The 27915-nt window shown below is 42.9% G+C and overlaps 1 protein-coding gene, 1 non-coding gene and 1 pseudogene across 5 annotated transcripts; all 3 read right to left on the reverse strand.

Moving 5' to 3' along the window:
- Positions 1 to 3739: 3739 nt before the first annotated feature.
- LOC127677337 (macrophage migration inhibitory factor-like) lies at positions 3740 to 4064 on the reverse strand (annotated as a pseudogene).
- Positions 4065 to 8376: 4312 nt separating this feature from the next.
- On the reverse strand, positions 8377 to 26716 carry Cep55 (centrosomal protein 55). 4 transcript variants are annotated; one of them, XM_052186572.1, is made up of 9 exons: positions 26612 to 26716; positions 24050 to 24244; positions 21682 to 21957; positions 19931 to 19999; positions 14152 to 14302; positions 13437 to 13744; positions 11957 to 12028; positions 10969 to 11094; positions 8377 to 9474 (listed from the first exon to the last, which is right to left on the reverse strand). In XM_052186572.1, exons 2-9 carry the CDS (start codon positions 24230 to 24232, stop codon positions 9274 to 9276), a joined length of 1386 nt encoding a protein of 461 aa, XP_052042532.1. In that variant the 5' UTR covers positions 24233 to 24244; positions 26612 to 26716; the 3' UTR covers positions 8377 to 9273. The 4 variants fall into 4 exon arrangements, with proteins under 4 accessions (XP_052042532.1, XP_052042549.1, XP_052042540.1 ...); XM_052186589.1 differs by lacking the exon at positions 26612 to 26716 and adding an exon at positions 26515 to 26590; XM_052186580.1 differs by lacking the exon at positions 26612 to 26716 and adding an exon at positions 26382 to 26507.
- LOC127676527 (small nucleolar RNA SNORA42/SNORA80 family) lies at positions 10801 to 10930 on the reverse strand. Its single transcript, XR_007976000.1, has one exon. It is a non-coding gene; the product is annotated as a small nucleolar RNA SNORA42/SNORA80 family (small nucleolar RNA).
- Positions 26717 to 27915: the final 1199 nt, after the last annotated feature.

The following is a 27915-nucleotide window of genomic DNA, read 5'->3' on the forward strand; positions in this document are numbered from 1 at the left end:
GCTCCAGCCCCAGTGTGAGCATGAAGAAGGGAACAGGGTCACAGAACTTAGAGACCTAACAGTGTGAAACTGATCTGAACAGCGATTGTCTGGGGCCGGGCTTCACTGTGTCATTCCTAAAGTTTTAACCGATTTCTTAATTATTTTAATTATTAGGTGCCCCCGTGCAGGACTGGAAATCAGAGGCCAACTCTCAGGAATTGGTTTTCATTTTGCCTTGTCAAGAAAGGGTATCTCTTCCTGTTCCTGGTGTTCTGTATATTCAGGCTAGCTGGCCCACGAGTTTCCTGGCTGTTCTGTCTCTGTCATCCATGATCACTGTAAGAACATTGGATGCATGACACCTCACATCTGCCTTTTTGCATAGGTTCAGGGATTAAACCCAGCTTATCAGCTTGTAAGGCCTGTGTTTTCACCTGCTGAGCCACCTCCCTGATCAGTTTGTGTGTGTGTGTGTGTGTGTGTGTGTGTGTGTGTGCTGTGATACAAGTCCAGAAGTCAGAACACAGGGTTGCAGAATCTGGTCTCTCTTTCTACCTCACATGGGTTCTGAAAATTGAATTCAGGTCATTGGATTTGAGCAACAAGTGCCTTCTCCCTCTCCCTCTCCCCCTCCCCCTCTCTCTCCTCTTCTCCCCCTCTCCCTCCCCCTCAACAAATGTCCTGATTGTGTAGTTCTCAGTTATTCATATTAAATGCCTCTGCACTGATAAGGGTAAGGAAATTGGGTATCTTGGGGTCAGGTGATATCACCTACTTCTCCTGTGTTTGCCCCCCCCCCCCCACACACATACACATTGTAATCATTGCTAGAAAATAGAAGTAATTCTAGGTGTTCTTCTCCATCTGCAGTGTGCACTCACCCATTTTCTGGCTTTGAATGCTTGGAAAGTAGTAGCCTGCTTTGGGGATGGGCAGTGGTGGCTCAGGCTGAAGGGGCGGGTGCCCAGGTTCACATTCTAGCTGCCACTGTTTTCATTGCCATCTTGAATGAGTCACTTATATTCTCCAAACAGCTTTCTCATCCATGTGATGAGCATAGAGTTTTCACACAATGTGACGATGAAAGCACGTGGCCCATATGAGGTGTCACTGAGACACTCATAGGAATTTCCAATGTAAAGCAGACCTTGACCATACAACACCCTACCGTGCCAGCCGGGCACCTCCATTCCTATCTTGGAGCTGGCGAATCTTTTTTTATTTATTTATTTATTTTATTTATTTATTTATTTTATTTATTTATTTATTTATTTATTTAGGTTTTTTTGGAGACAGGGTTTCTCTGTATAGCCCTGGCTGTCCTTGTTCTGGAACTCACTCTGTAGACCAGGCTGGTCTCGAACTCAGAAATCTACCTGCCTCTGCATCCCAGAGTGCTGGGATTACAGGCATGTGCCACCACCATCTGGCCAGAGCTGGCGAATCTTAAGTATAGGGAGAATGAAGTGACTTGCTCAAGGTCAGTCAGCACTAGAATTTCAACCTGGGTCAATAGTTTCCATGTCAAGGTTTTCCCCAGGGTATTGCCCTTCGTTGACACTAAGATGCAAAAGAAATCTCCAGAGAAGAAGTGTTTCTCTCCTTGTCTGCAATAAACAGACTCATTTCCGTTCAGTTCATTCCTCCAGGGGAAGAAGTCTTTACTGCAGCATGTATGCAACACGTAGTCAACGTCATGTGGTACACTTAGAACCTAATCAGCAGCTCATTAAGTTTATACTGATGATGTAACTCTCAGGATGGACTTGTTCTCGGACCTGCTGTCTGCTGCCTGGCGTCCACCTCTACCTTGTGAATATGACATGAAAGGCCCATCTTCATCATCTACGCCTTCATGCAAGACAGATGCGTGGGGTCCACAGGAGGGGGCGTGTCCTTGTCGGTGTGAAGCTTTTGCCTTTGTCTCTCAGGCCTGCACTGTCCATGGGAGGTGACTGACCCTCATCACCCAGAGTGTCTTACCTCTGTCTTCCATATGAAGTGGCTCATGTCCATTATCATAATTTGTGGTCGAAACAGCCAAGAGACATTTTATCTGTTTTTCTTTCCCCTCTACAAACCCTCCAGTTAATTTATTTCCCCATATAACAGGTCAACATTCACGTTTGCCTTCCGTATATTTGAGACTACGTGGCTCCCAGCATTAAGTCACCAGGCTGCGGGGAAACACCCTTTACTGGATCAGAATCTGGGTCAAAGCTATCACCCTTCCCCGAAGACCTCGACATGAGAAGGTTACCAATAAAACACAGGCCATGTTTTCTTTAAGCTCTGTTTAACGATTCTCTTGTAACAATATGCTTCTTACTTGAACAGTGCGTGTCCGTAACTAATAAATGGGCCATCGCCTTGTTTGGAAAGACTGTTGTCTCTCAACCTTGGAGAGAACTCAGATGGAGCCTTCTGGCTTCCTCCACAAGGGCATGGCCCCTGCTGTAGATGTTATGCATTTGCTGGTCAGGTGATGGGGTCTGGGCTTGGTCTTCTCAGAAAGGTAAGATTCTTCAGGAAATACAAGTCAACTTTTCTTTTTGTTTTTTTTTTTAAAAGATTTATTTAGTATTGTATGTAAGTACACTGTAGCTGTCTTCAGACACACCAGAAGTGGGCACCAGATCTCTTTATGGATAGTTGTGAGCCACCATTGCTGGGATTTGAACTCAGGACCTCTGGGAGAACAGTCAGTGCTCTTATTTGCTGAGCCACCGCTCCAGCCTCACAAGTCAACTTTTCATCAGTAGAAAAAATAGTTAAGTTCACCTTCTAATGACAGCTTTTCTCTGAGTGTTTCGGTCTTGATTACCAGGCCCTGCTGCTTTGGGGCCTGTGGTAAGACTGGAACATCATACTTGGGAGCATGTGTTGGGGCCTGTGGTAAGACCGGGACATCATACTTGGGAGCATGTGTTAGAGCCTGTGGTAAGACCGGGACATCATACTTGGGAGCATGTGTTGGAGCCTGTGGTAAGACCGGAACATCATACTTGGGAGCATGTGTTGGAGCCTGTGGTAAAACCGGAACATCATACTTGGGAGCATGTGTTGGAGCCTGTGGTAAGACCGGGACATCATACTTGGGAGCATGTGTTGGAGCCTGTGGTAAGACCGGGACATCATACTTGGGAGCATGTGTTGGAGCCTGTGGCAAGACCGGGACATCATACTTGGGAGCATGTGTTGGAGCCTGTGGTAAGACCGGGACATCATACTTGGGAGCATGTGTTGGAGCCTGTGGTAAGACCGGGACATCATACTTGGGAGCATGAGTTGGAGCCTGTGGTAAGACCGGGACATCATACTTGGGAGCATGTGTTGGAGCCTGTGGTAAGACCGGGACATCATACTTGGGAGCATGTGGCAGAGCAAAGCCACTCTCCTCATAGCCAAGATGTTAAAAAAGAAAAACAAAAATGTCAAGTTAAGAGTCCCACAGGCCCTTCAAGGAGATCTCTCATGATTTGAAGCTCTCTCGAGACTCAACCTTTTAAGGGATCTACACCTCCCAATAGCGACACTCCGAGGATCCATCCATTATTGCGTATGCCTTTCTGGTACATTCCAGATCCACACTGTGGCAGGGAGCTTACCTGTAAGTCTATCTACCCCACCCCCCCCCCGCCCCCTTAAACCATTTATTTCTCCTGACCGGAAGGTGGGCATCGCTACGGGTGGATAAACACAGAACGCTGCGTGCAGCGAGGCTCAAAGAACAGCAGTGCAGGTAAGTGGCCAGGACTCAAGCGAAGGTGGAACAGTTTCAGCCCACGTTGGCTGCGTTCATGTCTTAATAGTCCGGCCTGATGTGCAGGCGATCAGACACACAGCAGCTTGCTGCAGTTGTGGTTCTGGGCACCACGGATCTTGCCGATGTTGTGCAGGCCGCAGAGGGCACAGGGGTCATTCCAGCCGCTAAAAGTCATGAGCTGGTCTGGGACCACGTGCACTGCGATGCACTGGGCGGGCTTGCCGGTGGCCTGCACCAGCTGCTGGGTGAGCTTGTTGAGAAACCCCTCTGGCATGGAGGCGAGGGGACCATTGGTGTTCACAATGAATATAGGCATGGTGGTGGAGAGACTGCGAGAGAGGACCAGAGGACGGCGAAAAGTGGCGTGGCCTGTAATGTCTTTTAAGTGAGTGCATCTGGAAGGTGAGAAAGAAGGCTGCTATCCGACGCCAACCTGTTCGGTTGAATGCCAGCCTGGCATTGCCCACTTAACCATCCGATCACTAGAGCACAAAGGAAAAATGTGAACGAGGCCCATACACACTACGAGTAGACTTGATTTGGCACAACCAAATACTCAAGGTCTCCAAAAGAGTAATTTTACTGGGATCAACACACTAAGCTAGCCAGCAGGACAGCTGCTACCTTGAAGAGCCTCGGTTCTTCGCTCGTCTACAAAGTGGCTATATGACCTTGTATAAGTGACTCCATCTCTGGGATCTGCTGTGTCACTAAATTAGTTTTCGATCTTCAGTCATGCCCAAAGCGGCCCCAGAAAACACTCTCTCAATTATTCAGAGAGAGGCCTAGAAATCAGCATTTTTCCAAAGGCTCTGAGTGAGTTTCCTGGACCCAAAGTTGGTCTTGGAGCCAGTTCCTCCCACCACTGACCTTCAGTGTGAGTCTGGGGTTACAGGAGGAAATCAGGAAATGCCTGCTGTTAGCCAGCTCTGTTCAGAAATGCAGCCATTAAAAGTTGCCAGGTGGCAGGTGGCCTGGAAGAAGAGGGAGGCAGGGCTGTGTTTGCTGTGCAGCTCAAACAGCACCTGTCAAACTGAAGTGGACACGGAAAGCTCTGCGCTCACACGGCAGGCAGGGACCCCGGACTCTGCTGGGCTTCCCTTCCCGTCTCAGGCTGTCACTCTTCCTGTGTCCCATGCAGCCATTTCACAGGAAAGTCACAAACTGCTAGTTTGTCCTGGCCCACATTCTTAATGTTTCATTAGCTTTGAATTTAAAAATTGAGAGGTTCCATATTTTAAGTTTCAGAATTCTCTCAGAAAAATCTAAAAATTAAGCTATTGTGATTTAACGGAGAAACGTTCTCCCAAGGCTCCGGGATTTGCTGGCGGCATCGTTTTGGGAGACTGGGGCCACGCAGCCTTGCTGAAGGAAACGTGTCACTGAAGGCAGGCTTTGAGAGATTATGGAATTGCTACCCTTCCAGTTAGCTCTCTCTGCTTTGTGCTTGCGGTAAAATGTGAAGTGTCAGCTTCCAGTCATATCTGTAACTTGCAGCCATGCCTCCCTGCATGACAGACTCTCATCCCTCCGGAACTATAAGCCAAAATAAACCCTTCCTTCTAGAAGTTGCCTTGGTCATGGTATTTTACTATACCAACAGAAAAGTTGAGAATACAGCCATATTGTATCAATGCCTCTTGGACAAAACAGCTCCCTGTGAGAACACGTGCTTCTTTCTAATCTCCATGGCAGTTGCTGCCCCATCTCATTATCTGCCAGGTCTCCAAGAAGCAGGAATTAGAGCATTCCCACTCTAAAACACGCCTGGGATATGCCGGAACAGACAGCTGGACATAGCCTGAGGACTGGAAAGTTGCCCCTGGGCCTCGGCTTTTACTTATGTCGAGACATAAAGAAATCAGTAGTGAATTTACTGCAGAGTGTATGCTGCACTGTGTATACTGCACTGTGTATACTGCACTGTGTATGCTGCACTGTGTATGCTGCACTGTGCATGCTGCACTGTGTATACTGCACTGTGTATGCTGCACTGTGTATACTGCACTGTGTATGCTGCACTGTGTATGCTGCACTGTGTATACTGCACTGTGTATGCTGCACTGTGTATGCTGCACTGTGTATACTGCACTGTGTATACTGCACTGTGTATACTGCACTGTATATGCTGCACTGTGTATACTGCAGAGTGTATACTGCACTGTGTATACTGCACTGTGTATGCTGCACTGTGTATACTGCACTGTGCATACTGCACTGTGTATACTGCACTGTGTATGCTGCACTGTGTATACTGCACTGTGTATATGGTTCTTCCTGAGACTCATTCATAAAGAATTCCATCAGTCACTGAAAGAGACAGTTGGATAGTTGTCAGTAAAGATAAATATCACCTATTTAAATACCTACCCATTGCAAGTATTTCCTTAATGGGAATGAAAAGATAGGCCCCCAAAAATATTTGCATAAGGGTCTTGGGGTGCAGCTCAGCAATAAAACACATACAGAGCATGCGCAAAGCTCTGGATTTGATTCTCATACTGCCAAAACAAACAAACAAATATCCCACAACACGCAGGCAAAATACAATGCAAATTCCTGCCAAGAGAAGTACAGAAAACTAAATTATAATTATAAAATGAAATATTGTTCTGCTATAAAAAGTTATATGCACATGGTAGAAGTACATGCATTTGTATATGAGCATGTAAGTGTGCATGAGGGTGAGCATGTATGTATACATGTGCAGGTCATCATGAAAGAGGAGGAAAATATCTTCAGACAGGGTAGTGAGAGAATGCAATATATGCATGTGAAAGAAGAGGTCAGCAAGACTATCTGGAGGAAGAAAATCAATGATTAAAAAAAAAGTAGAATGGTACCTGTGTATGAAGATACAGTGATGAAACCCATTACTTGTATGCTAACATATAAATTTTTTTTAACATATACATTTTTAAAGAAGTAATGAAAACTTAAAAAATAAAAACACTGAAAGCACTTATGGAGTCAAAAAGCAAGATCCAAATATGCAAGTCCACATATGTGACTTTCAAGATCTGACAAAACCAATACATGGTAACAGACATGAGACTGCCTCTTGTCAGGAAGGGATTCTGGACTGGAGCCGGAGTAGACACTTCCAGAGATGGTGCTGTCGTCTGTGGCTCTACTTGCCTGATGGTTAAAAGGGTGTATGTGTCAAAACTCATTCATTTTGGTTGACTGGGAAATGGCTCTGTAGTTAAGAGCACTGGCTGCTCTTCTAGAAGACCCAGGTTCAATTTCCCAACCACACACCTTGCAACACCCTAAATTCCAGTTCCAGATGATCTGATGCCCTCTTCTGGCCTCAGTGAGCACTGTAAATGTGTGCACAAATATCCAAGCCAGCAACTCTCATACATACAAAATATGTGCCCACATGCATAGCATGAAGGCCAGAGGGAATGGCATCCCAGGTGTGTTTGTTGGAAAGAACACTATAATGGAGAAGAGGGAGTTCTTCTGTAGAGACGCCACACTTTTCCTATACTTTAGCGATGACACTGGGTGAACTGCTTAGTCTCGGAATGGTGCTGGGATCAGTAACTACTTCACAGAACTGCAATTAGGAATATGTATGCAACACCTAGCAGGTTCTGGTGCAGTGCACTGTCCTTCAGAACCAACGGTGGCCTAAGTACAAGTGGCCAAACATAAAAAAGGTAGACAGTGAAGAATAAGGACGGTGTGTAACCCTTCAGAGGTTTTCAGGTTTTAAACTTTTGTGAGATACTTGCTTCTGTAACATGATCCTGGAAAACCAGAAGACTCTTCCTATTCTAATTATCTACAAATGAAAATATATGGAAAAAGCTGGTGAACACAGGGAATGCTTCAGAGAACTGTTCCTTTTCTTGACATCTACCCAAGGTACATTTCATATTGGTGCCTGAATTGTGGATGAAGCACACAAGGAAAATGCCCAGCTCAAAAACTCCAGTGGACTACAAAAATGTACTCCAGGAGTCTAATTCAGGGCCTGCTGGGTCTACCTAGCTGCTAACCCTTCCTTCTGGCACATGTCCAGGGGAACCCCTTGACCCACACAGGCAGAGACCAAAGGCCTGCTCTCTACTTCAAATAGGCAAGCCATTTTCTGTATCTATAAACCAGAAGCAATGTCTTACTTACAAGTTACGAAGGGAGCAATTTTCTTCAGATACACATAGAATTAAATATGTGGTTGCTGAGATAGCACTGTGGGTCAGAATATGAACTATCTACATGAGAAGTATTTCTGTATCTTTTGTTCAATTGTGGTTGAAGATATTAGGAGTCTGGGATTGTTAACTCCAAAGGCAAATTTTTATTTACAATAACAGAACTGTGTATTTTTTTTATGCTCCCAAAATACAAAAGCCAAAATTACATATACCTCCACGGGCTTGTTGCTTTGCCTTTGTAACAAACAGCTCAGAAAAATATTTACTGATCAAGAGTTGCTATCTATTCAGCAGAGACACCAGAAAGTCTCCACTCCTTTACCTCCCTAACAGAATGGTTCTATCTCCTCAGTTCCTGTTACCTTACAATGTGTGTCAATCTAGACTCCCAACACCAGTCTGTGACTAGAGATCTTCAGATTATGTATACATACACATACTAGACACAGTAAAACTTATTAAATAATTTTATTATTTCCTCCTTCATATTGCTAAATAGTAGCTCAGGTGTAAGCATGTTAGAAAATCTAAAGGAATAAAACACATTTTGGTTTACATAAAGCATATATAAAAATATCTATTTAGAAAACAAACATCTGATAATTACAATGCCCCACCATCTTTAAGAGTGCTAAAAAACAAAACAAAACAAAACAAAATGATATAATAAAATCCCTGCAAATCAAATGAGGAGACAAGATAGTTTTGCTAAAGTTTTGTTCATTTTGTCATTTTAGGAAACTGACCTGTACTAATGAAATTTAAGTCAACGTTATGGTCAGATAATGAGTAGAAATACACAGCTACTTAAAGGCATTCTTCAAACAAAACCTGCTTGTGCTTAGAACATTTAACAGCACTATGGATCACAACACTTCCCAACTTTTCTAGTAACCGTTCTACAATAGCAAGAGGTATCAAATGGAAGTGTCAGTATCCAAAGCACTTACATACAAAATATCAGCACAGTAAGGTCCATGGTTAATTACCTTCTGATTTTCTTAAAACCCCCAAAGCATAAAATGTTTAAGCCAGAACCAATAACCCAAACAGCTCTTGTTTATCAAGTATTGGAACCGTGTGAAGTGCTAGTCATTGGAACAGTGTGAAGTGCTAGAAGTTTGGGTAGCCACTGTTCACCACACTCTGCCACTGTAGCCTGATGACAAACCAACTCAAGGAGGTAGCGCTACCAAGGAAAATGCAAAGTAGCCAGAAAAACACAAGGACACCCTCATATGCCAGAGTGCCAAGGGCAGATGGAGTTTCTTGTATGTAATGTGTGGTTTAAAGTGCCTATAAACAAACATAGACTACAGTGTGGACTTTCTCAGTACAAAGGCGAGGCCGTTTCTGCTACTTCATGCAGTATTCAACATGGACAAGCAGGTCTCGGTGCTCGGTGGCTGGGTACTGCACGCTGCACTTGGGACATTCCACTAGGCTTTCGTTGAGTGCAGCGGTGGGACTTTTGGGTGAGGTAGTTTTCACTCTGTTTTCAGGTTCTCCCTGGAGTGGGAGCGGCTGCTCTGTGAAGGTAAACCCATGTAGCTGCTTCTGCAAAACAAACGTCAAATGAACCATAAGACTGAGGGTTCGGCAGTGTGGCCTGCCTCCTACACCCTCTGCGTGTGGACTTCAGCCCTGCAGACCGTTTATGTTGGATTTCTGCTCACTGATATTTTTTTTGTTGTTATCGTTTTGTTTATTTAAGACAAGAGTTTCTCTGTGGAACCCTGGCTATCCTGAACACACTCTGTAGACCAGGATGGTCTCCAACTCAGAGATCTGCCTGTCTCTGCCTCCCAAGTGCTGGGATTAAAACATGTGCCACCACTGCTCATCTGCTCATCAGTATTTTAACGGTAATATACGAGGTAGTGGGAAATAACTTGGATAATGTAATTACTCAGGGACGTAATGAGTTAGTGCTCATATACATAGGCTTTGCTAAAAGACAGAGTTGACTGTAAAGGGAAGATACCATTTCTTTCCCTTTTCTTAAATTCACTGCACAAAATAATGGGACTCATCACGACATTTCAGGAACGTGAATCCATCTGCCAGCTTTGTAAAACAGAAGTAACTTAATGAAAAAAGATGTAATAAGGCCCCAGTACCTGGGAGGCTGAGGTGGGAAGGTGGAGAGACCAGACTAAGCCTGGGCAGTGAAATCAAAACATAAATCGAAACAGAGCAACATCAAAACCCTATACGAAACTGGGAGCTGTGAAGACTTTCAGTAGCTCAGACAGGTTACACACACAGATGAGCAGGACATTGTACAGCTTTGAGAACTTTGCTTTTTTTAATAAAGAATTTAAAATAGTCAGGAAACCTTAAAAATTTATATTTTATAGTACGTTATGAAGATATTTATTTTATTAATATAAGTTTTAAGTTACTTAGCAAATAATTTTTCCTCTTCCTTAGGAACTAGGAATTATATTTATAATATTTCCCCATTTCCAAATATTCTGTAGTTCTAAGACAATATATGAATGTGCACTAATGGGACATCTGGGTGCATAAATGCACACAGATTCATTAGAAATCCAAAAAAAGAATGTCATGCTGCCCTCTTTTCTACCGCCCCCCCCCCCCCGCAAACTACTGTTGGACACCTCTAGAATGGCAGCACCCAACCTGGGTAGGGGAAGATCATAGATACCAGTAAAGTATCTGTGAGTAAAGGACCCCGACGCCTCTCCTTCTGAGTTCTCAATTGATGCTGTAAGGTTTGGCACCACATAGAAGGCAACTACCAATTAGAGATAAAGTTCATTTTAAGCTATGTTACTGGCTTGGGAACTGAGCTGACGCATTCATGGGGAGGTAGAAAAGAAGAATGAAGAATAAGTTTTTCTTTTTTTTTTTCCTTCCCACTGTGTGACCCACTTCAGTGACAGCAGCCTACAGGCACAGAGGCCGGGCAGGAGCCACAGTTTGCTCTAGCATGGGACACTATGAGAGGCCCAGGGGGGACGAGCCTGCCATAAATCCAAATCCATGCATGAACAGTAGGTGTTACAGTAGCCACTCAAAGCTTACCAAGGACTCCAACTGTGTTATTTGACTTTTTGCTTTCCGGAGTTCCTTAAGAATCACACACAGCTGGTGCTGCATATTCTGGCGGTCGAGCTTTTCATTCTCAAAGTCTAGAGTACACGCCTGCATCTGGGACATGTCAGGACAAGGCAGTTAGAGCTGGCAGATCCCGCCCCGTTCTCCTCGCTAAATGTTCACAGTCTTTATCAGCACAAGAAAACTTGCTAGGCCTTCTTACCGAGAACTCATCTGAGCACAGTGAGATTATTAGTAAGTGAAATTTATGGCTAAAACACTGGTTTATGAACTAGCAAAGTCAAGGCCTAAGGTATGGACAAGCGCAAGGCAGCTTAAGAAGTTGCTGTTTGGCCTTATTCATTCACATCCTTGGAACTTGGGATAGATGTGGAAAAGAGGGGGAAAGATGGCTATTCCCTGGTTTGAAATATATTAAGAATTTCTATATACATTCTGAGAATAGATGGTGTCTGCTCTGCTTGAACTTGCAGGCTGGCCTGGGAAAAGATCCTGATAGGCTAGAAGTGGGAACTATAGCCACTGAAGAAAGACCTGTCAGGACAACTGCCACCACACCTCTAAGACTCGGTTCTGGGCTGGAGGGATGGCTCGGTGGTTAAGAGCACTGACTGCAGTTCTGAAGGTCCTGAGTTCAAACCCCAGCAACCACATGGTGGTTTACAACCATCCGTAATGAGATCTGGCACCCTCTTCTCGTGTGTCTGAAGACAGCTACAGTGTCCTTAACATATAACAATAAATAAATCTTTAAAAAAAGAAAAGACTCTGTGTGTGTGTGGGGGGGGGCAAACTCCTTTCTTTAAAAAAAAAAAAAGACTCGGTTCTGCCTAAGGACAGTTACAGATGTGAGCTGGTTTACAGCTCTCAAGTGGTTCTCTGTAGAACAGTGTAAACACCAGGGGAAGCTGTTTTTTAGCAGCTGAATGAACTTTCGAGCATCTGCAGTAAGTACCTGCTGTTCCAGCAGAGCTACCCTGGTCTGCTCCTCTTGGTGCTTTAGCAGAGAATCGTAGAGGATCCGGACCTGGAGGACACAATGACAGCCTGCATTACCTTGCCTGCTCCTCCCCAGACAAAGAGCCCATCACTCATCCCACCTCTAACCAGGACAGCACCTGCTGAGCACACAGCTCGGCCCAGCTCAGTATTTGAGGCTTCCTACTTAAGCAGGATTAGCAGCAGCATCCTGTCTGAGTTCCCTGAGCAGCCATGTGTGACCAGGCCTCTGTTCCTGGAGAACTTGGTGTCGGCATCATTTCAGAGTAGGATAACAGAGAAGGATGGTGCCTCATCTTTTACACTAGTGATAGGGAAAATTATACTCATTTCATTTCTCTTTCTTCCTTCCTTTCTTTCTTCCCTTCCTTCCTTCTTTCTTTCTTAAAGATTTCTTTATTTATTTTATACATGAGTACACTTTAGCTGTCTTCAGACACACCAGAAGAAGGCATTGGATCCCATTACAGATGGTTGTGAACCACCATGTGGTTGCTGGGAATTGAACTCAGGACCTCTGGAAGAGCAGTCAGTGCTCTTAACCGCTGAGCCGTCTCTCCAGCCCCAATTTTACTTATTTCTAGTTAGCCTTTCCCTAAAGATCAGTACTCATACCTACCAGTCAAAGTAAACAGAGTGAGGCCAAAGGAAGCAAAGGCTAGGATTACTGACTCTTCCTCAGCTCTCAACTTGTGCAGGATGTTAACAATCCCGTTATAGCAGCAATAACCGCCATTGGCATCTACCGAGTTTCCAAAGCGCTTTCACATTCCTCCCCAGTTGTCCCTTACAACGCTCTCATGAGGCGAGCAGAGGCTATCATTCATTGATAGTGAATGCTGGGAGTCAGAAACGGCAGTATGGGCTCCACCGTTCTCTGTTCCTCCATGCTGCCAAGCAAAAGGTGCATGATGGCTTTCTGTCACAGTAGTATTCAGCTCTAACACCCCCACACCATGCTGCCCCAAATAAAGGAGACTATGAAGGCTCAGTGGAAAGATACTTGGGCACAACATCAGCATACCAAGTGCAGCCTAGGAACCGACTGGATCCCCTCACTGCCTTTGGATTCCCACACGGTCTACCTCTTTGCTCAAGCCTTGGTAGTGTGATCTCCTCCACTGACAGGGAGTCCCCAGCGTCACTGAAAATCATTGGTGGGAACCATCGATCCTCTTGTCCAATACCATCACTTCTCTGAGGCCTCCATGGGCCTGTCCTTTCTTTTCACATCATCCTGTCTTATCCATCTATTTAGATATCCGTCTATCTGTCTTCCTGAACTTAGCCATCTATTTAGATACCAATTCGTGGTCTGCTAAAATATGAATGCCCAAAGAAGAAAGGATTGCCTCTGTTTCTCGCAAGCTCCCCATGCTCTGGACTTCCCGACCCTTGGTTGAATTCTGAAGTACGGAGATCTCAGGCGCGCTCACCTGAGCTAAGAGCTCCTCAGACCTCTTCCTCTCCTCTTCTAGTTTCCCCTTGAAGATGCTGCTCTCTTCCCTGAGCTTTTGGATTTTCTCTGTCTTATGCTTGTCCTCTTCCAGGTGCTGTATGTCTGCCTTTCGCTGACAACTCAACAGCTGGTTTAAATCTTCAACTTCTTTTTGAGCTTCTTCGTATTTCCTTCGAAATTCATCAAGTTCTAAACGCAACTGAGTTCCGGTTTGTCGCTCAACTTCTAGATCTTTTCTGGCATTTTCCAAGAGATGATCATATTTTTGCTTCTCCTGAAGATAACCTGTTACAAACAAATTGGAAGTTAGCTTGGGCTACATGGTAAGTACCAGGCTAGCCAGGACTGTGTAGCAAGACTTTATCTCAATCCATCATCTACCCCCGCAAACGGAATCTGGTACCCAGATCATCTCTGGAGGGAATGGGGAAAGGGACTCATGTAGTGAAAATCACCATAATTCCCATGATGGATGACTCTCTCACCTATGGCTTGTCTACTCTTAATCTCAAAACAAGGGGAAAGGGAACAGACTTGCCAAATGCTATTTCTTACTTCAAGCTTAAAAGACACGATGTTATTTTACTTTCTAACACATATAACATCTATTAAAAAAAAAGTCTAAATTTGATGAATCACTTCTGTTGGAAATGTCAGGCTTATTCCAAAAGAACACTTTTATAGCTCAGTACCTTCTGATTCAGTCTTTTTCATCTGCTGTGGGAGGGAAGCAGCGGCTTCTTCTGCTTTCCTTTCCAACTCAAAGATCTTTGCTAAAAGCCCTTTAACATAGGCCTCTCGCTGCTGGTCGTACACAAGCCACTGCTGATTTTTCTCCAGAGCCTTATAGTGAATGAAAAATTAACAGCATAGTAAAAAGCACAGAACTGAGAATATGTAAGGGGGGGGGGAGGGTCTCCATGACATTGTCTTTTCTACACATATAAAATCTTATGGCTTATAAGTCACTTACAGGCAGTCACCGCATGCCACACCCCTTTAGAATACATGACAGTCAGTTTCCAGGGAATAAATTTTGCCTGTTAGGTAGAATGCCTCTGGGGCAGGCACAGAAATAAGCTGTTCAAATCTCACTTTTAGAAAGAGTTTTGGTACTAACACTAACCGTCCTTTACTAGTTGACTCTTAGAAACTTAAGCAAATCAAAATAAAAGGAGTCTGTCAGGCAGACCAGCCATTCCTAGAAGACACATGCCACTCCTCCTTGCCACCTTTCACCCAATTTTGCTAGGGAAGGTGGACAGTTTTGCCATTGGAAACAGGGTACATTCAAGTGAAAAGCTACAGAAGAGAAAGGCTGGAACCTGTAACCCCAGCTTTATATCAGCTAAGAGAAGACCATGAGCTAAAGACCCATGTGGGCTATGTGATGGAACTTTGTCTCTAAATAACTACATAGCAAGGTGGTGGTACCCACCTTTAATCTTAGTAGTAGGGAGACAGAGGTAAAAGGATCTCTGTGAGTTTGAGACCAGCAGAGCTATATGAGACATTGTCTTAAAAATGAAAATAAATACATCAACAAGCTGGCTGGAAAAGACCACTAACCTATTATTAATGGGGAGGGAAAGAAGGTCTAGAACTAGGAACACAACATGAATATGCAATGAGATTATAAATCCTGCCCAACCTACTTGTTCAGACTAATAGGATAGAATTGTTCCCTCTTGATCTACGATCCTGAAAGACCAGGAAAGAGTTTTAACAATTATTTGTGCAAAATGGTTATGCACGTCCAAACCTGATATCATGTGCATGTTAAATGTTTTGGGTGAAGGGCTCCAAAAAACACATACCTGATGATGTGTGCCTTAGCCTAATATTCTTTCACACTGGCCAAGCTCCTCTGAACTGAGTCCTCATGAGGACTTCTAGTTCATGTTCAAACTTAGTTGTAAAAACGACCATGTCACTGGGCCCAGTGATGCCAACCTTTAACCCCAGCACTCGGGAGACAGAGGCAGGAGGATCTTTGTGAGTTTGAGGCCAACCTGTTCTTCAGAGCAAGTTCTGAGATAGCTAGGGCTGTTCTACAGAGAAACTCTATTTCAACAAACAAACAAGCAAACAAACAAAACAAAACAAAACAAAAGAACACTGTGTGAGAGCACATGTGTCTATCTCATTACCTGCAAATTGCATTATTAAATACTAAAGATATCTAATTTTCTATCAAACTTTATATTTACCTATCTTTAAGAGGCAGCAATACAAGTAATTTAAATCTACATCAGATGGTCTTCAATGTTTTTCAAATGAATCTGTTGATACTTTACTGCAGTATATGAATAAAAATACATTTAAGTTTATAGCCAAGTAATGGCTGTTGGAGGCTGGGGAGGAATCAGTCTTTTGCAGCCTGGCTATCTAATACCAAGTGGTCAACACTAAAAACATTCCCAGAAGCAACACTGAATGGACTCAGTAGATTCTATTTATACTATTTATATGTAACAAAAATTGGAAGAAAAAAATCTTTTTAAAGAAAAGATTTAAGAGCCACACGACGGCAATGATGCTTAACAAAGTAAGCTCTTCTCGTCTCTATCCCTGCCTTGCCGGCCTCCAGCACAGAACTGTCACCCATGCATCAGAAGCATCAGAATTGTCATCCTCCTGCCTCAGCCTCCCAAGCAGCTAACATTACAGGTCTGTGTCACAATGCTGAGCTAAATAAACATTGCTTTTCTCTCCAATTCATATGCATCCACCCTTTCCTCTCGGAAACTATCAACGATCAGACTAGACCGCTCTCAATAAACACTGCTCTTGTTTACATTTATAGAGACAGCGTCACATTAGCGATTCTTTTCTGTTCATCTATACACACAGGAGGCATGCACTCAGCATGCCCATCTAAGATACCAATGAAAACTCTAAACTTAAACAAACAACAAAAAAGAAGTACTGAGGAAGTGCGGAAGGGTAATGGTCCTCCATATTTGGCCAGGGATGTGCTAAGTACTCTGTGGACCATATTTTCAAAATAGATCAAAATGGGAGCTGTAGTAGAAGAATAAAAAAATGTGAGTTCATTGATAAAACTGGATTAGGGATGGTAGGTTAACTAAAAGTATAGTGTTCATGTTAAATCTACTAAGTTCCTGCTTAAGGTATAGGAAATACATATGTAGGTAGGGTTAAATAATTACAGACATATGCAGCTCCCTCTTGTATGGCTTAGGAAAAAATACTTTGTATATGTGTATAGGTGAAAGGTGTAAGAGAAAAATACAAAAACAGGCTTAAAAATGTCATGAATGGTTAAATTTAGGTAAAGAATATAAAAGAGATACATGTATCATTCTCATTCTTAGAACTTTCTATTTATATCTCTGTACTGGCTGGTTTTGTGTGTCACCTTGACACAGGCTGGAGTTATCACAGAGAAAGGAGCTTCAGTTAGGGAAGTGCCTCCATGAGATCCAGCTGTGGGGCATTTTCTCAATTAGTGATCAAGGGGGGAGGGTCTCCTGTGGGTGGTACCATCCCTGGGCTGGTGGTCTTGGGTTCTATAAGAGAGAAGGCTGAGCAAACCAGGGGAAAGCAAGCCAGTAAGGAACATCCCTCCATGGCCTCTGCATCAGCTCCTGCTTCTTGACCTGCTTGAGTTCCAGTCCTGACTTCCTTGATGAACAGCAGCGTGGAAGTGTAAGCCCAATAAACCCTTTCCTCCTCAGCTTGCTTCGTGGTCATGATGTTTGTGCAGGAATAGAAACCCTGACTAAGACAATCTTCTAAATTAAAAAAAATTAAAAGTTACCTATCTCCTCTAAGTTGTTTGAAAATCTAATTTTGTAACATTAAGACCATTTCTTGGTCTTATTACCTTCTGCTGGTTATCTAAAAAAATGATAACAGTTCTGGCATTTGATAATATTTATGGCCTTATTCAGCGTTTCCTTCAGAAAGCTTATACTTCCCAGCTTCCTTTGTAATCAAGCAAGACAACTCCAGAAGGGAAGGTCTATGGGAAGGAATGTAATATATGCATGATAGTCACCCCTCAACCCCCAACCCTGAAAAAGGCTGAGCCACCTTTTCCAGGGATATCTCATCTGCCTGCGAGGTGTGAGCGGTGTGAAATATAAGGCACAACCATCCACAGGGGTGTGTCCACACCCTCTCCAAAACACCATGCAACATAGTAAAATGCAGAGGGGGATAGCACTTAACTTGGAAGCGCCCGATTAGGTCTGGAGCTCACAGGTTCGCTATTATGTTGGTGATCCCCATATCAGTAAAAGATTCTAAGGGCTTTCCACTAGCTAAGACTGGTTGAGAACTCCTGGAATTTTCAACTCACCTGAAGCCAAAAGCTATAGGAACCTTTCACTCGCCCCGTGACCTCTTTGAATCTAAAGTGACCAGAGTAGAAGATATACCCATCCACATGGGTAAGATCATCTCTCTCTCTCTCACAAACACACACACACACCCGTCCACCAATAAACACGCTCCTCCCTAAGGTCAGATGCACTTCTCCTTCTCCTTCTGCCTTTGTGTCTCTTTTTACAAGTCTAAGAAATCCAATAATTATTATCAGGTAATTATTTCGAAATGTCTGGCAGAACTAAATGGTGACTGAATACTTTAGAAAGCATATTCATGCATTCCTAGAGCTTAGTTTTACATGAACAAATACTAATTCTTATGAACAAGTGTCCTGAGGTGTTAGCCTGGGAACTGAGACAGTTTCCAAGCTCTCATAGGCAAATGCACCAGTGTCTACTGAGGAATGAATGTCTCTTTCCTGCTCTACAAGTCTCCCAAGGATAATTTTCCTCCTCCTCAAAGATCTGAGGAGATCTTCAAGAAACCAGACAAAGAGCTGAGCAGCCTAGAGCTTTTCAGGAGGGAGGAATAACCTGTGTGTCCCTGGACCAACATCAACAGCATTCAGGAAATGCAGAACTATTCAAAATCTACATTTCAAGAAAATCTTCCAGATTCACAGACAGGGCTTAGTTTAAATTTAGCTTAAAGGTGAATTGGTTTAGATTTTACTGCACTAGTGTCTTTCTTATGTAAACAGAGGGGCCAAGCCAGAAGAAACAGAAAAGGTTTTATCCTTTTAAGGAGTGGCTGGAAATCCAACAAGACTGAAGTAAAAGATGAGAAAATGGAAAGTGTGTAAGGTAAATTACCTAAATACAGGCAAGGGCAAAGTTCTCTGTAAAAGATGACACTGAAAAAATTCTATTTTATAACTTCTTAAAAATTTGTTTATTTCAATTACCTCCAGGTAAATACTTTGATAAAGGTACCAAACTATCTAGTATAGATACTCAAGATACTTAAATTGTGCCTTTTGGAAATCAAATAAACTTCAAGAGACTAGATTAAATAAAACAGGACTCTTAAGAGCATACTTATCAGGTATCAAAGTAAACACATCATGTTTCTGTAATAAGAATAGCTACCTGGTGATCTAATAATTATATCAACAACTTTATACTTCATATATTTTAATCTGAAACTTGAAAAGATACAGATAGTCCTGTAACCTCAGTTAATTCAATTTCCAACAAAACTTACTTATTATTTATAAGTTAGAAATAATAAAACTTTCTGGTACATTTAAAGTAACCTCATGTCTAACTCTAGAGAACTACTGGTATACATAGACCCTATTTACTTTCCAACTGTTGAGAAAGATTGGAAGATAATGTTAGGTTTCACCCCTTCCCCAACAGTGGAGGTAACTATTTAACATATCAAAGGGGCCTCGCTTCCAGGCTCTCCCAGCATCCCTCAGTCCATCCAAGTTACAAACATTGTAACACTGGCAAACCCCACCCCCTACCCCTGAAACTCTCAAGCCAGGGGCTGGGCTGCCTTTCCCTCACAGGCTCTTCCCAATGTAATCCAGATGTTTTTGGTTACCTACTTCTTTTTTCTTTTCTTTTTAAATTTCTATTTGTTTGTTTGTTTGTTTATTACCTTTGACCACCTGGATGTTGCACCAGGTTTCTCCCTCTCCCTTATCCCCTCTCCTCACATGGCTTGGGGTCAAGACCACTCTGGACTCGGCCAGATTGTCCCTGCCTCTGGCTATGCTTTATCTACGACAAACTTTCTCGCCTCGGTACCTAGGAGCAGGAAAGTCCCCTCCTTCCTTTTTATTCTTTTCATTCAATAAATACATACCAAGTAGATAAACAAAAAGAAAAGCATAAATTGAGATACACTATAACAAACAATGATTTGGACAAGTTAGATTCAGGTGAAAAGGAATGCCCTAAGGTAGTTCGTTGGAGGCTTTTCCCAGGGCTTTGCAAGCTACCGAGTCTCTACACTATGGTGTCAAACACTCGGTTCTCCTGCCTCTTCATAAGATTTGTTTTTTGTTTTTAAGTCATATTACTAATGCTTCCAATTTCTATGAAATTTAAAGAACATATAAGTTAGTCTTCTTTACCCACTGTTTAACAAAACAACAAAACTTACATCTTTCAGCTGCATCTCTTTTTCATGAATAGTATTCATTGATGAGTTGAAGCAATTTGCAGGCATACTCTGTAAATAAGCCAATAGTAGTTGATATCATCAACGTAACAATACAAATGTCATTATATTTAGTTTCATAAACATACAAAATATTTCTCAAGACATCTCAAGCATACCTCTACTACTGGTGAACCACCACACCAGGTGAGAATTACCAGGGTACGGTAAACTACCACTAAATTCCCTGGATAGTCTCCTACAACCTGTGGGTCGCAACACCCTTAGCAATCCTCTAATCCAAAGATATTTTCATTATGATTCATAACAATAGCAACATTATAGTTATGAAGTAGCAATGAAATAATTTTATGGTTGGGGTCATCACATCCTGAGGACTGTATTAAAGAATCCCAGCATTAGGAAGATTGAAAACCACTGTCCTAAGCAATCTAGAAACCCCAGAGACTTCAGATCTAATTTTACTCTCAGATTTTCTGGATCCCCAGTCCCCAGAACCTTCAGCACCTACAAACAGCCCACTGAGTTTTCATCAAAAAGACTCAACTAGGCTATTTCAAATAAACGAACCAAACTGTCCAAGACATAGTCTTTTCTAGAATTACATTTTATATTAGAATAGGCTGAGGATTCTCAAACTTACCAGAACCAAAATGGTTTATATTGTATTTTATGGAGTTTGGATACATAATGAGATATATTTGGGATGGCACTCATCTCTAAATATAAAATTCATTTATTTTTCCAAGACAGGATTTCTCTGTATAGCATTTGCTCTGTAGACCAGGCTGGCTTTGAACTCAGAGACTGCCTGCCTCTGCCTCACAAGTGCTGGGATTAAAAGCATGCAATACCACCACTACCTGGCCATTTGTTTCATGTATACACAGAACCTGTACACAAACTGTTTAATGTGCCTGGTTTCTTGCTGTGATAGTTATGTGAGGTCATGTGTGAATTATTCCACTTGTTAATATTCAAAAAGTTTCAGATTGGGGAAACTATAACAATATTAAATAGTAATACTATTTGTATAGTTTTCATAGACTCCAAAACCTAATTTCATAATAGCTTTCCTTTCTTCATTCTCCCATAGAGGAAACCAGGTGGCTAGAATCACAGGCTAGCTAGCAAACTGAAAAGCCTACTTTTTTAGGGTTTGTGCATTTTTTGGTGTTTCCCCTAAGCCTCTGTAAGGAAAGACTTGTGTAGACACTGGGGTTGTTTGGGAAGGCTATAGAACCTGTAGGATTGCTGTTTTGCTGAAGGAAGGGGGTCACTGGGGTCAGGCCTTGAAGCTTTATAGGCAGGGCTTCACTTGTTCTCCCTTTGGTTCCTGAGTGCCAAAGCAATGCAACCATCTGGCCTCTTGTTCTAGCTGCCAGGCCTCCTTCCCAGCCAAGATGGATGATCCCCTTAGTCTAGAAACCAGAGCAAACCCTTCCTCCCTTAAACTGCTTTCATCGGAGTATTTTAACACAGCAACAAGAAAAGTAACCAATACAGCTTCACACCACTGAGACCTCACAACCAAACTTATTTTTCTATGGGTAGTATTACTAATTGTTAGTACTATTCAAATGGCAAAAGAACCAGAGGTTTGATGATTAATTAAGCACTTAGTGTATTCCAGGCTTTCTGCATCACTTCACAAACCTCAAATACTCATTCCTCATAGGAATTACAGGTTGTACCAGACAGGAAAAGAGCTCAGTTTAAAGACAGTTTAGCACCTGTGACAGGTGGAGCGTGCTGGCTTTGCTTTCAAGTTCAGAAAGTCTTTTCGTTGTGGCAGACAGCTGCTTTTTCAGGACATCTGTCTCTTTGGATAAGGACTCCAACAACTGCTGCTTCTTCTCACATTCCTTTGTTTTCTCTTCCAGCTGTTCCAGCAGTGACGAAGAGCTGTATCTTGACCTTAGGTGGTCTTTGAGTCTCTGTATTTCTTTGTCCTTCTCCACGAGGTAATAAACATTCTTTTCCCTCTCGGCTTCAAGAACTTGAATTTTCTAGATAGGAACTAAGAAGAATCTTAGAACTAAGCCAGGTTAGACATCCAGCTAAGCAGCATATTGCAACAGCGCTTGCTTAAGAAGTATTTGCCACATATCAACTTTGATTTTACCAGATTAGGACTGAGAATACAAGATGACGCTCAAGTTCAGTTCTCTGCTCAGACAGCTCACAGGCACACAAGCCCTTTCACAAAGGGCTCCAGTTAACATGTATACACACTGAATGGGGGGTGGGGGTGGGGAAAAGAGAGAGAGAGAGGGGGGGGGGAACGCATCTGTATCAAGAGTGGTAGAAGGTGGCTAAAGCAAGGCTTGTCACATGGCTGTGGCCCAACAGAAAAGGGCCAAGAGAAAGATGATAAAACAACTGTCAGTAGGAAAAGGCCAACAGGAAAGACAAAATGGGTTCTAAACACTTACAAGGAAACGCTAGCACTATTTAACACTTTGAAGTGAATAAACAATTTGGAGATTTTAAGTGCATAAATTTGATTATTTTGTTTTTGTTTTTATATACTTAGTGAACAAAAAACAAAAATCAAAACATGTAATATTTGAGTACATATTTTCTCCTCAACTGTAGTTTTAAAGGGGGAAGGAAAGGGGTGGTGAATAGTGTAGCATTCTTCTGGTATCCCCAAAATCATGGAAACAGAACACTTCCAAGTTATATAGTCAATAAAAATTATAATACATACAGTAAGCCTGTATGTCATACAATCTTCCACACAGCTTGTTGGAATATCATCCCTCAGTGTTGGAGGTGATGGGGTCATGGGGGCCCAGAGCTCATGAGTAGACTTGTGTTGTTGTCATGGGTCACTTACCAGTTAAAATGAATTCAGCCCTGGTCTTCCACATACCTCATATGCTTGCCTGGCCTTCTTTATGTGATAACCCAGCTTGAAGAGTCTTACCAGATGTACTCTGCTTTTGGGTTTAGCAGCTAAATATTTCTCTTTCTCCCTCCCTCCCTCCTCAAATTACCCAGTCTACAGCACTGTGTTGTAACAATACAAAAGACTGATATTATATAACAAATTTTTATCAATACTATTAATATAATTAAGATAAATGGGCTGGAGAGATTGATCAGTGGTTAAGAACACGGACTGTTCTTCTAGAGGACACAGATTCAATTCTCAGCACACACACAGTAGTTCATAACTGTAATGAGTTCCAGGAGATCCAACACCCTCACATGGGCATGCATGCAGGCAAAACACCAATGTACATGAAACTAAAAATAAGTAAGTAAATAAATAAATAAAATTTAAAAAGATAAATTATCAAAAAGTTACATAACGAATGCCAAATTAGTTTATTAATTTGTTTTCAATATTTGAAAAAAAAACCCACAAGAAATGTTATAACAGATAATCATAGCACTTAAAGGTGGACGCAGGGGAATCAAATTTAGGGTCATCCTCAGCTATATAGCTCAAGTTCAAGGCCAACCTATACTACATGTGACCCTATCTGAAAGAGCAAAACAAAACAATAACAACAAAAATGTGAGGGTCTAGGAGTGGAGAGTTAGTTCAGCAGTTCAGTTCAAGTTCAAGTTCAGCACTTGTTCCTTTTGCAAAGGAACATATTTAATTCCCAGCACCCACATAGTAGCTAATAATCACCCAAACTCCAGGTATAGGGGATCCTATGCCTTCTCCTGACCTCCGTAGGCACCAGGCATGCATATGATGCATGTACATGCTGGCAAAACACTCATAAAATAAATCTTTTAAAAGTGAGGGAAAAAAAATAAAACAGACCATGGCACATTATATTATATAAGATACAAAACTATTAATCATAATGTCTTATTTTTGAAACAACTTAATGCCTGATAAGCTCAAAACACATATTCAATTGCATTTTAAAAGAGAATTAGCAATAACTAACATATGTCTAAAGGTTAGTAAAAATCAAAACAGGAATTTAAGATTGCAAATTCAAGATCAACTTTCTAGAACTAAAAAGAACAGGTTAAGCCAGGACAATGGGAAGAATAAGAATGTAGCATCAGAAATCCACATACACTACTTTCTAGACTGTGTCCACCTTAAAGGATTCAAGGAACATTTACCTCCAAAAGTCTGCTTCTGTCTTTATCAGCCACTTTTCCTTTCCCACTGGTGATTTCATCCAGGGATGTTTTGAAGGCTGCAATTTCTCCCTTAAATTTCTCTATCGCAGTGTCTGACTTGGAGCTGCTAGGCCTTGACCCCCATTTGCTTTTAATTAAATCTTTGGGACTTCTCGAAGACATCTTTGAAATGATCTGTGAAAAAATATAAAAATATTTTTTAAAAAATTCAACTGCATTTGAAGCCTGAGTTTAAATTTGCATATCTCAGGCTTGGCAGAGACCTTAAAATGTACTCTGCTCTAAATAGAAGTGATTTATCCAAATCAGTGGGGTCCAGAAAGAAAATTGAGGAAGATTTTTAGGGTGTTATAATGAATCTAAAACTCTCAAGTGGTAGACACAAGGGCAATATCCACCTTCTAGAAATATGATAATCTGCCTATTTATATTTGCTGTTATATTTGTTATTTGAGAACAGATCTCTCAATGGAGCCCAGGTTAGTCTGGAACTCACTATGTAACCAGGATGGCACCAAACTCTCAATCCTCCTGCTTCAGCCTCCCAGGTAATGGGGTTATAGGCATCTGTCAATTATCAGAAGTTTTTGTTTACAATCAGTGGAAGGGTCCCCAGGCCTTATACTTTCAAGGTGATATCATACTCAAGAATGAAAACTCTAATTCCTAGTTTATAGTTATGAACTCAACATGTGCCCTCTGTTTTAGAAGGTATGTCTAGTTAAACTCTAGCTTAATAGCTTTAGAGAGTATGGCAGGAAAAGTGAGAAAACCCAATGCGAGAGACATTTATAGCAAAAAGTATAGTTCTCAGAGATTTGGGGGTGAAAGAAATGAAGGGGCAAATGAAAGGCTAAGTTTCACATAGTACCAGATGGAGTTTAGAAGCAAAAGTAGAATACAAACTCTAGGCATGCAGATGTGTAGTAAAATATCCTGTATATATAAATAATGTATAAAATAACTCTCCATTAGGGAGATTAAAAAAACAAACATTTTTCTACCTCATATGCCCTGAGATAAAAATGATGGCAGTGTGATTATGGAATCAAAAGGAAGATGAGACCTTTACTTCATTCAACTATTACTACAGAGCTGTGGTGGTGGATGCTAATAATCCTAGCACTCAGGAAACAGAGGCAAGAGAGCCAGGAAGTCACAGCCAGCCTCATTTGCATAGACTGAGGGCAGCCTAGGGCTGCACAAAAAAAAACAACAAAAATTAACTACAAAGCCTTTTTTTTTTTTTTTACCAGGTAACCTAATCAAGCTGGCTAAAGCAACAGGAGAGAGAGAGGAGACAACCTAATCCTGACGCCAGGAAGCCTTCTGTACAGAGCTGCAGGCAACAGCAATGCAACAAAAGAAGAGATTCACATCTTCTCAAACTGTAATTAATACTAAGAGGAATGATCATAGTCATGAAAGCTACCAATACAAGGAGATCTACTTAGGGTGGTGAGTGTGAGGTTGTCCTGTATAAAATCAGCCTAAAAATAATGGAACTGTATAAGCAAACTTGAACAAAATCTATATTAATGCATTCAACCTGGAGTTTTGGCCATTATCTTGACAAATACCAAATAAAATAGCTAGTTCAAAGGCACAGTTATTGTGTCTTAGGAACCTGATTCCACAAGTTTCTCCCTGAGCTTCTGCTAACGTCACAAGGAGGACTTAACATAGTCTGAAAATACCCTCAGGACATTGGCATCCTAACTTTTGGAGAGGATTCCTAAAAACTCGTGTTCCTGACTTGTCTAGACTGACCCGGCACACACTCTTCCTCATCTCCAACCCTACTCCCACCTAGTCCTTCCTTTCCCACTATTTTTCATTATCATAAAGTTCTCCTCCACAGGAACCTCCCCACCCAGCCCTAGCGCATCTCCTTCAGGAAGCGCTCTCTTAGGTTTCATATGGAACACAGAACTCACCACACATACACAAGTTAGGAGTCAATACTATCTTCTCCCAACATTTTTTTTTTGCAATCAACAACTGTTCAAAAGAACTGTATTTTGATTTGGGGGGGGGCGGGGGTGAGTTTACAAGCGCTTAAAGGCAGCCGCATGAAAATCTCTGACTGGTCTGAAGGGACCGAAGTCATTCTGGTCAGAAGGAGACTAAAGAAGCATTTCCGTTCAGTAAATCTCACAAATCTACGAGGGGCCGGGAAAGAGGCAGGAAAAATAAAAACTGCAAAGAGAAGCGCTTGCTAATAGCAAAGGCTGAAGGCACGGGAGACCTGAGAGAGCTGGGTCAGGTCCCTGGCCTCTCGGCAACCTCTCGATTAAGAAAGTGATAATACCGCAAAGATAAAAGGAATCTAAAGGAAGACCGCCGGACGTCGGCAGGCACTCGGCGGTGTATCTCAGGAAATCAGCATGGATTCCAGCGATTCCAGCGAGCGGAGTCAGAGTCCTGAGGCGCGATCTGCTCACCGAAGCTCCTCCTGTGAGATCCAGTCCTGCCCAGGGGCTGCGGGCCCCCGGCGGTCCTCCCCCACCCTCCCCGGCCAAGGGCTGGACCACTCACTACCTGAGATAAACACCGCGCTCGCGTCGCTGCGTCAGACCCACCATAAGCTCCAGCCAGGACACCGCTTCCGGGAGTTTGAATCCCGCGGCTGCGGGGCGTGTCACGTCACTGCCGGCTTGGCGAAGGGCGGGGTCTGCAATCAGAGGACAGGCGGGAGAGGGCGGGGCCTGCAATCTGAGAGAAGGCGGGAGAGGGCGGGGCCTGAAATCTGAGTGAAGGCTGGAATCTGAGGACGGAGGGGAGAGGGAGGGCCCAGGAGTCTGAGGGCGGGGCAACAAAGGCGGAGTCTAGAGCAGGAGGAGGGGCGGGGTAAGGTCTGGAATTGGACTGCAGGCGGGGCGAAGAAGGGCTATGGAATTAGAGGGAGAGGCTTGAAACTAGCGGGAAGGCGGGGTAGGGACAGTGCGGGAAAGGTAAGGGCGAGCCCGACGTAGAACCGGACAGGAGCTACAATCGGTTCCGGCCTTCCGGCCGGGTCAGATCGGGAGCTTGTGAAGATAGAGGGTGTACGTGGAATCGTGGTGTGAAATGAGGCGGGTGTGAAGCTGTGGGTGTGGATGCGGGTGTGCGGGCGTGGTAGGGGCGGAGCCAAGGACTCTTTCAGACTACCAGTTCAATCTCGGCCTGTTTGCTTTTCTCTGTCGGTTAGGACCCTGCTGGTCTCCATAGGACAAGCTCTATGACCCTCGCCTAGGACTGACTGGTCTGTGTTCTTTGGGAACCAATTTCTCTCTGTGAGATGGAGCCCCTCTATCTCCTTGAGTACTGAATTCCACAGCACAGCCTCCTCGTCTTCCGGGTGGGCCACTCATTTACGCTGTCAAACTCAGGGGCGGAGCAATGAGGAACGAAGCTGTGGGGAGCTGATAACCTCCCGGTTTACAAAACTGAGATTGTGAGCCCCAGCAGCAACTCCAGATTGCTGCCCTGCAGGCAGATGTGTGTTTAATGTCGGGGTCCTGATTAGCGTCTTAAGAACTTTATTGTTTGCTTAGGGCCCGCCTTTCTTAGACCTAGCCTAACCTAAGCATACCAGGAGTTTACAACAGGAAAAACTCAGTAGCAAAGCATCCTAGGAAGGTTGTGTATGCAGTACAAGGGTTAAATTCCTGAGTGCCTCTTATTAGATGTGTGGCCTTGAGAACATCTCTCGAGCCTCAGTTTCCAAATCTATAGGAGGATGTAGATAACCATCTCCGTGTGGCTACGAGGGTTAGAGTTTAACAAACATAGTTAGGCACTGTTAAATAAAAGACAACAACCCCATTTGTTACTGACTCTAGTGGATGAGAAACCATGTAAGG

Source organism: Apodemus sylvaticus, chromosome 1 (assembly GCF_947179515.1).
Source record: "Apodemus sylvaticus chromosome 1, mApoSyl1.1, whole genome shotgun sequence".
In the NCBI taxonomy this organism is placed as follows: domain Eukaryota; kingdom Metazoa; phylum Chordata; class Mammalia; order Rodentia; family Muridae; genus Apodemus; species Apodemus sylvaticus.

What these genes read in the sequence shown, in the direction of transcription:
- Cep55 (XM_052186572.1), bottom strand. Translation starts at nt 24,232, where the DNA reads ATGTCTTCGAGAAGTCCCAAAGATTTAATTAAAAGCAAATGGGGGTCA. An exon ending in ACAGAAGCAGACTTTTGGAG is followed by an intron (nt 21,958 to 24,049) that starts GTAAATGTTCCT and finishes GTTCCTATCTAG; the next exon opens with AAAATTCAAGTTCTTGAAGC. An exon ending in TAGCTCTGCTGGAACAGCAG is followed by an intron (nt 11,095 to 11,956) that starts GTACTTACTGCA and finishes GACATGTCCCAG; the next exon opens with ATGCAGGCGTGTACTCTAGA.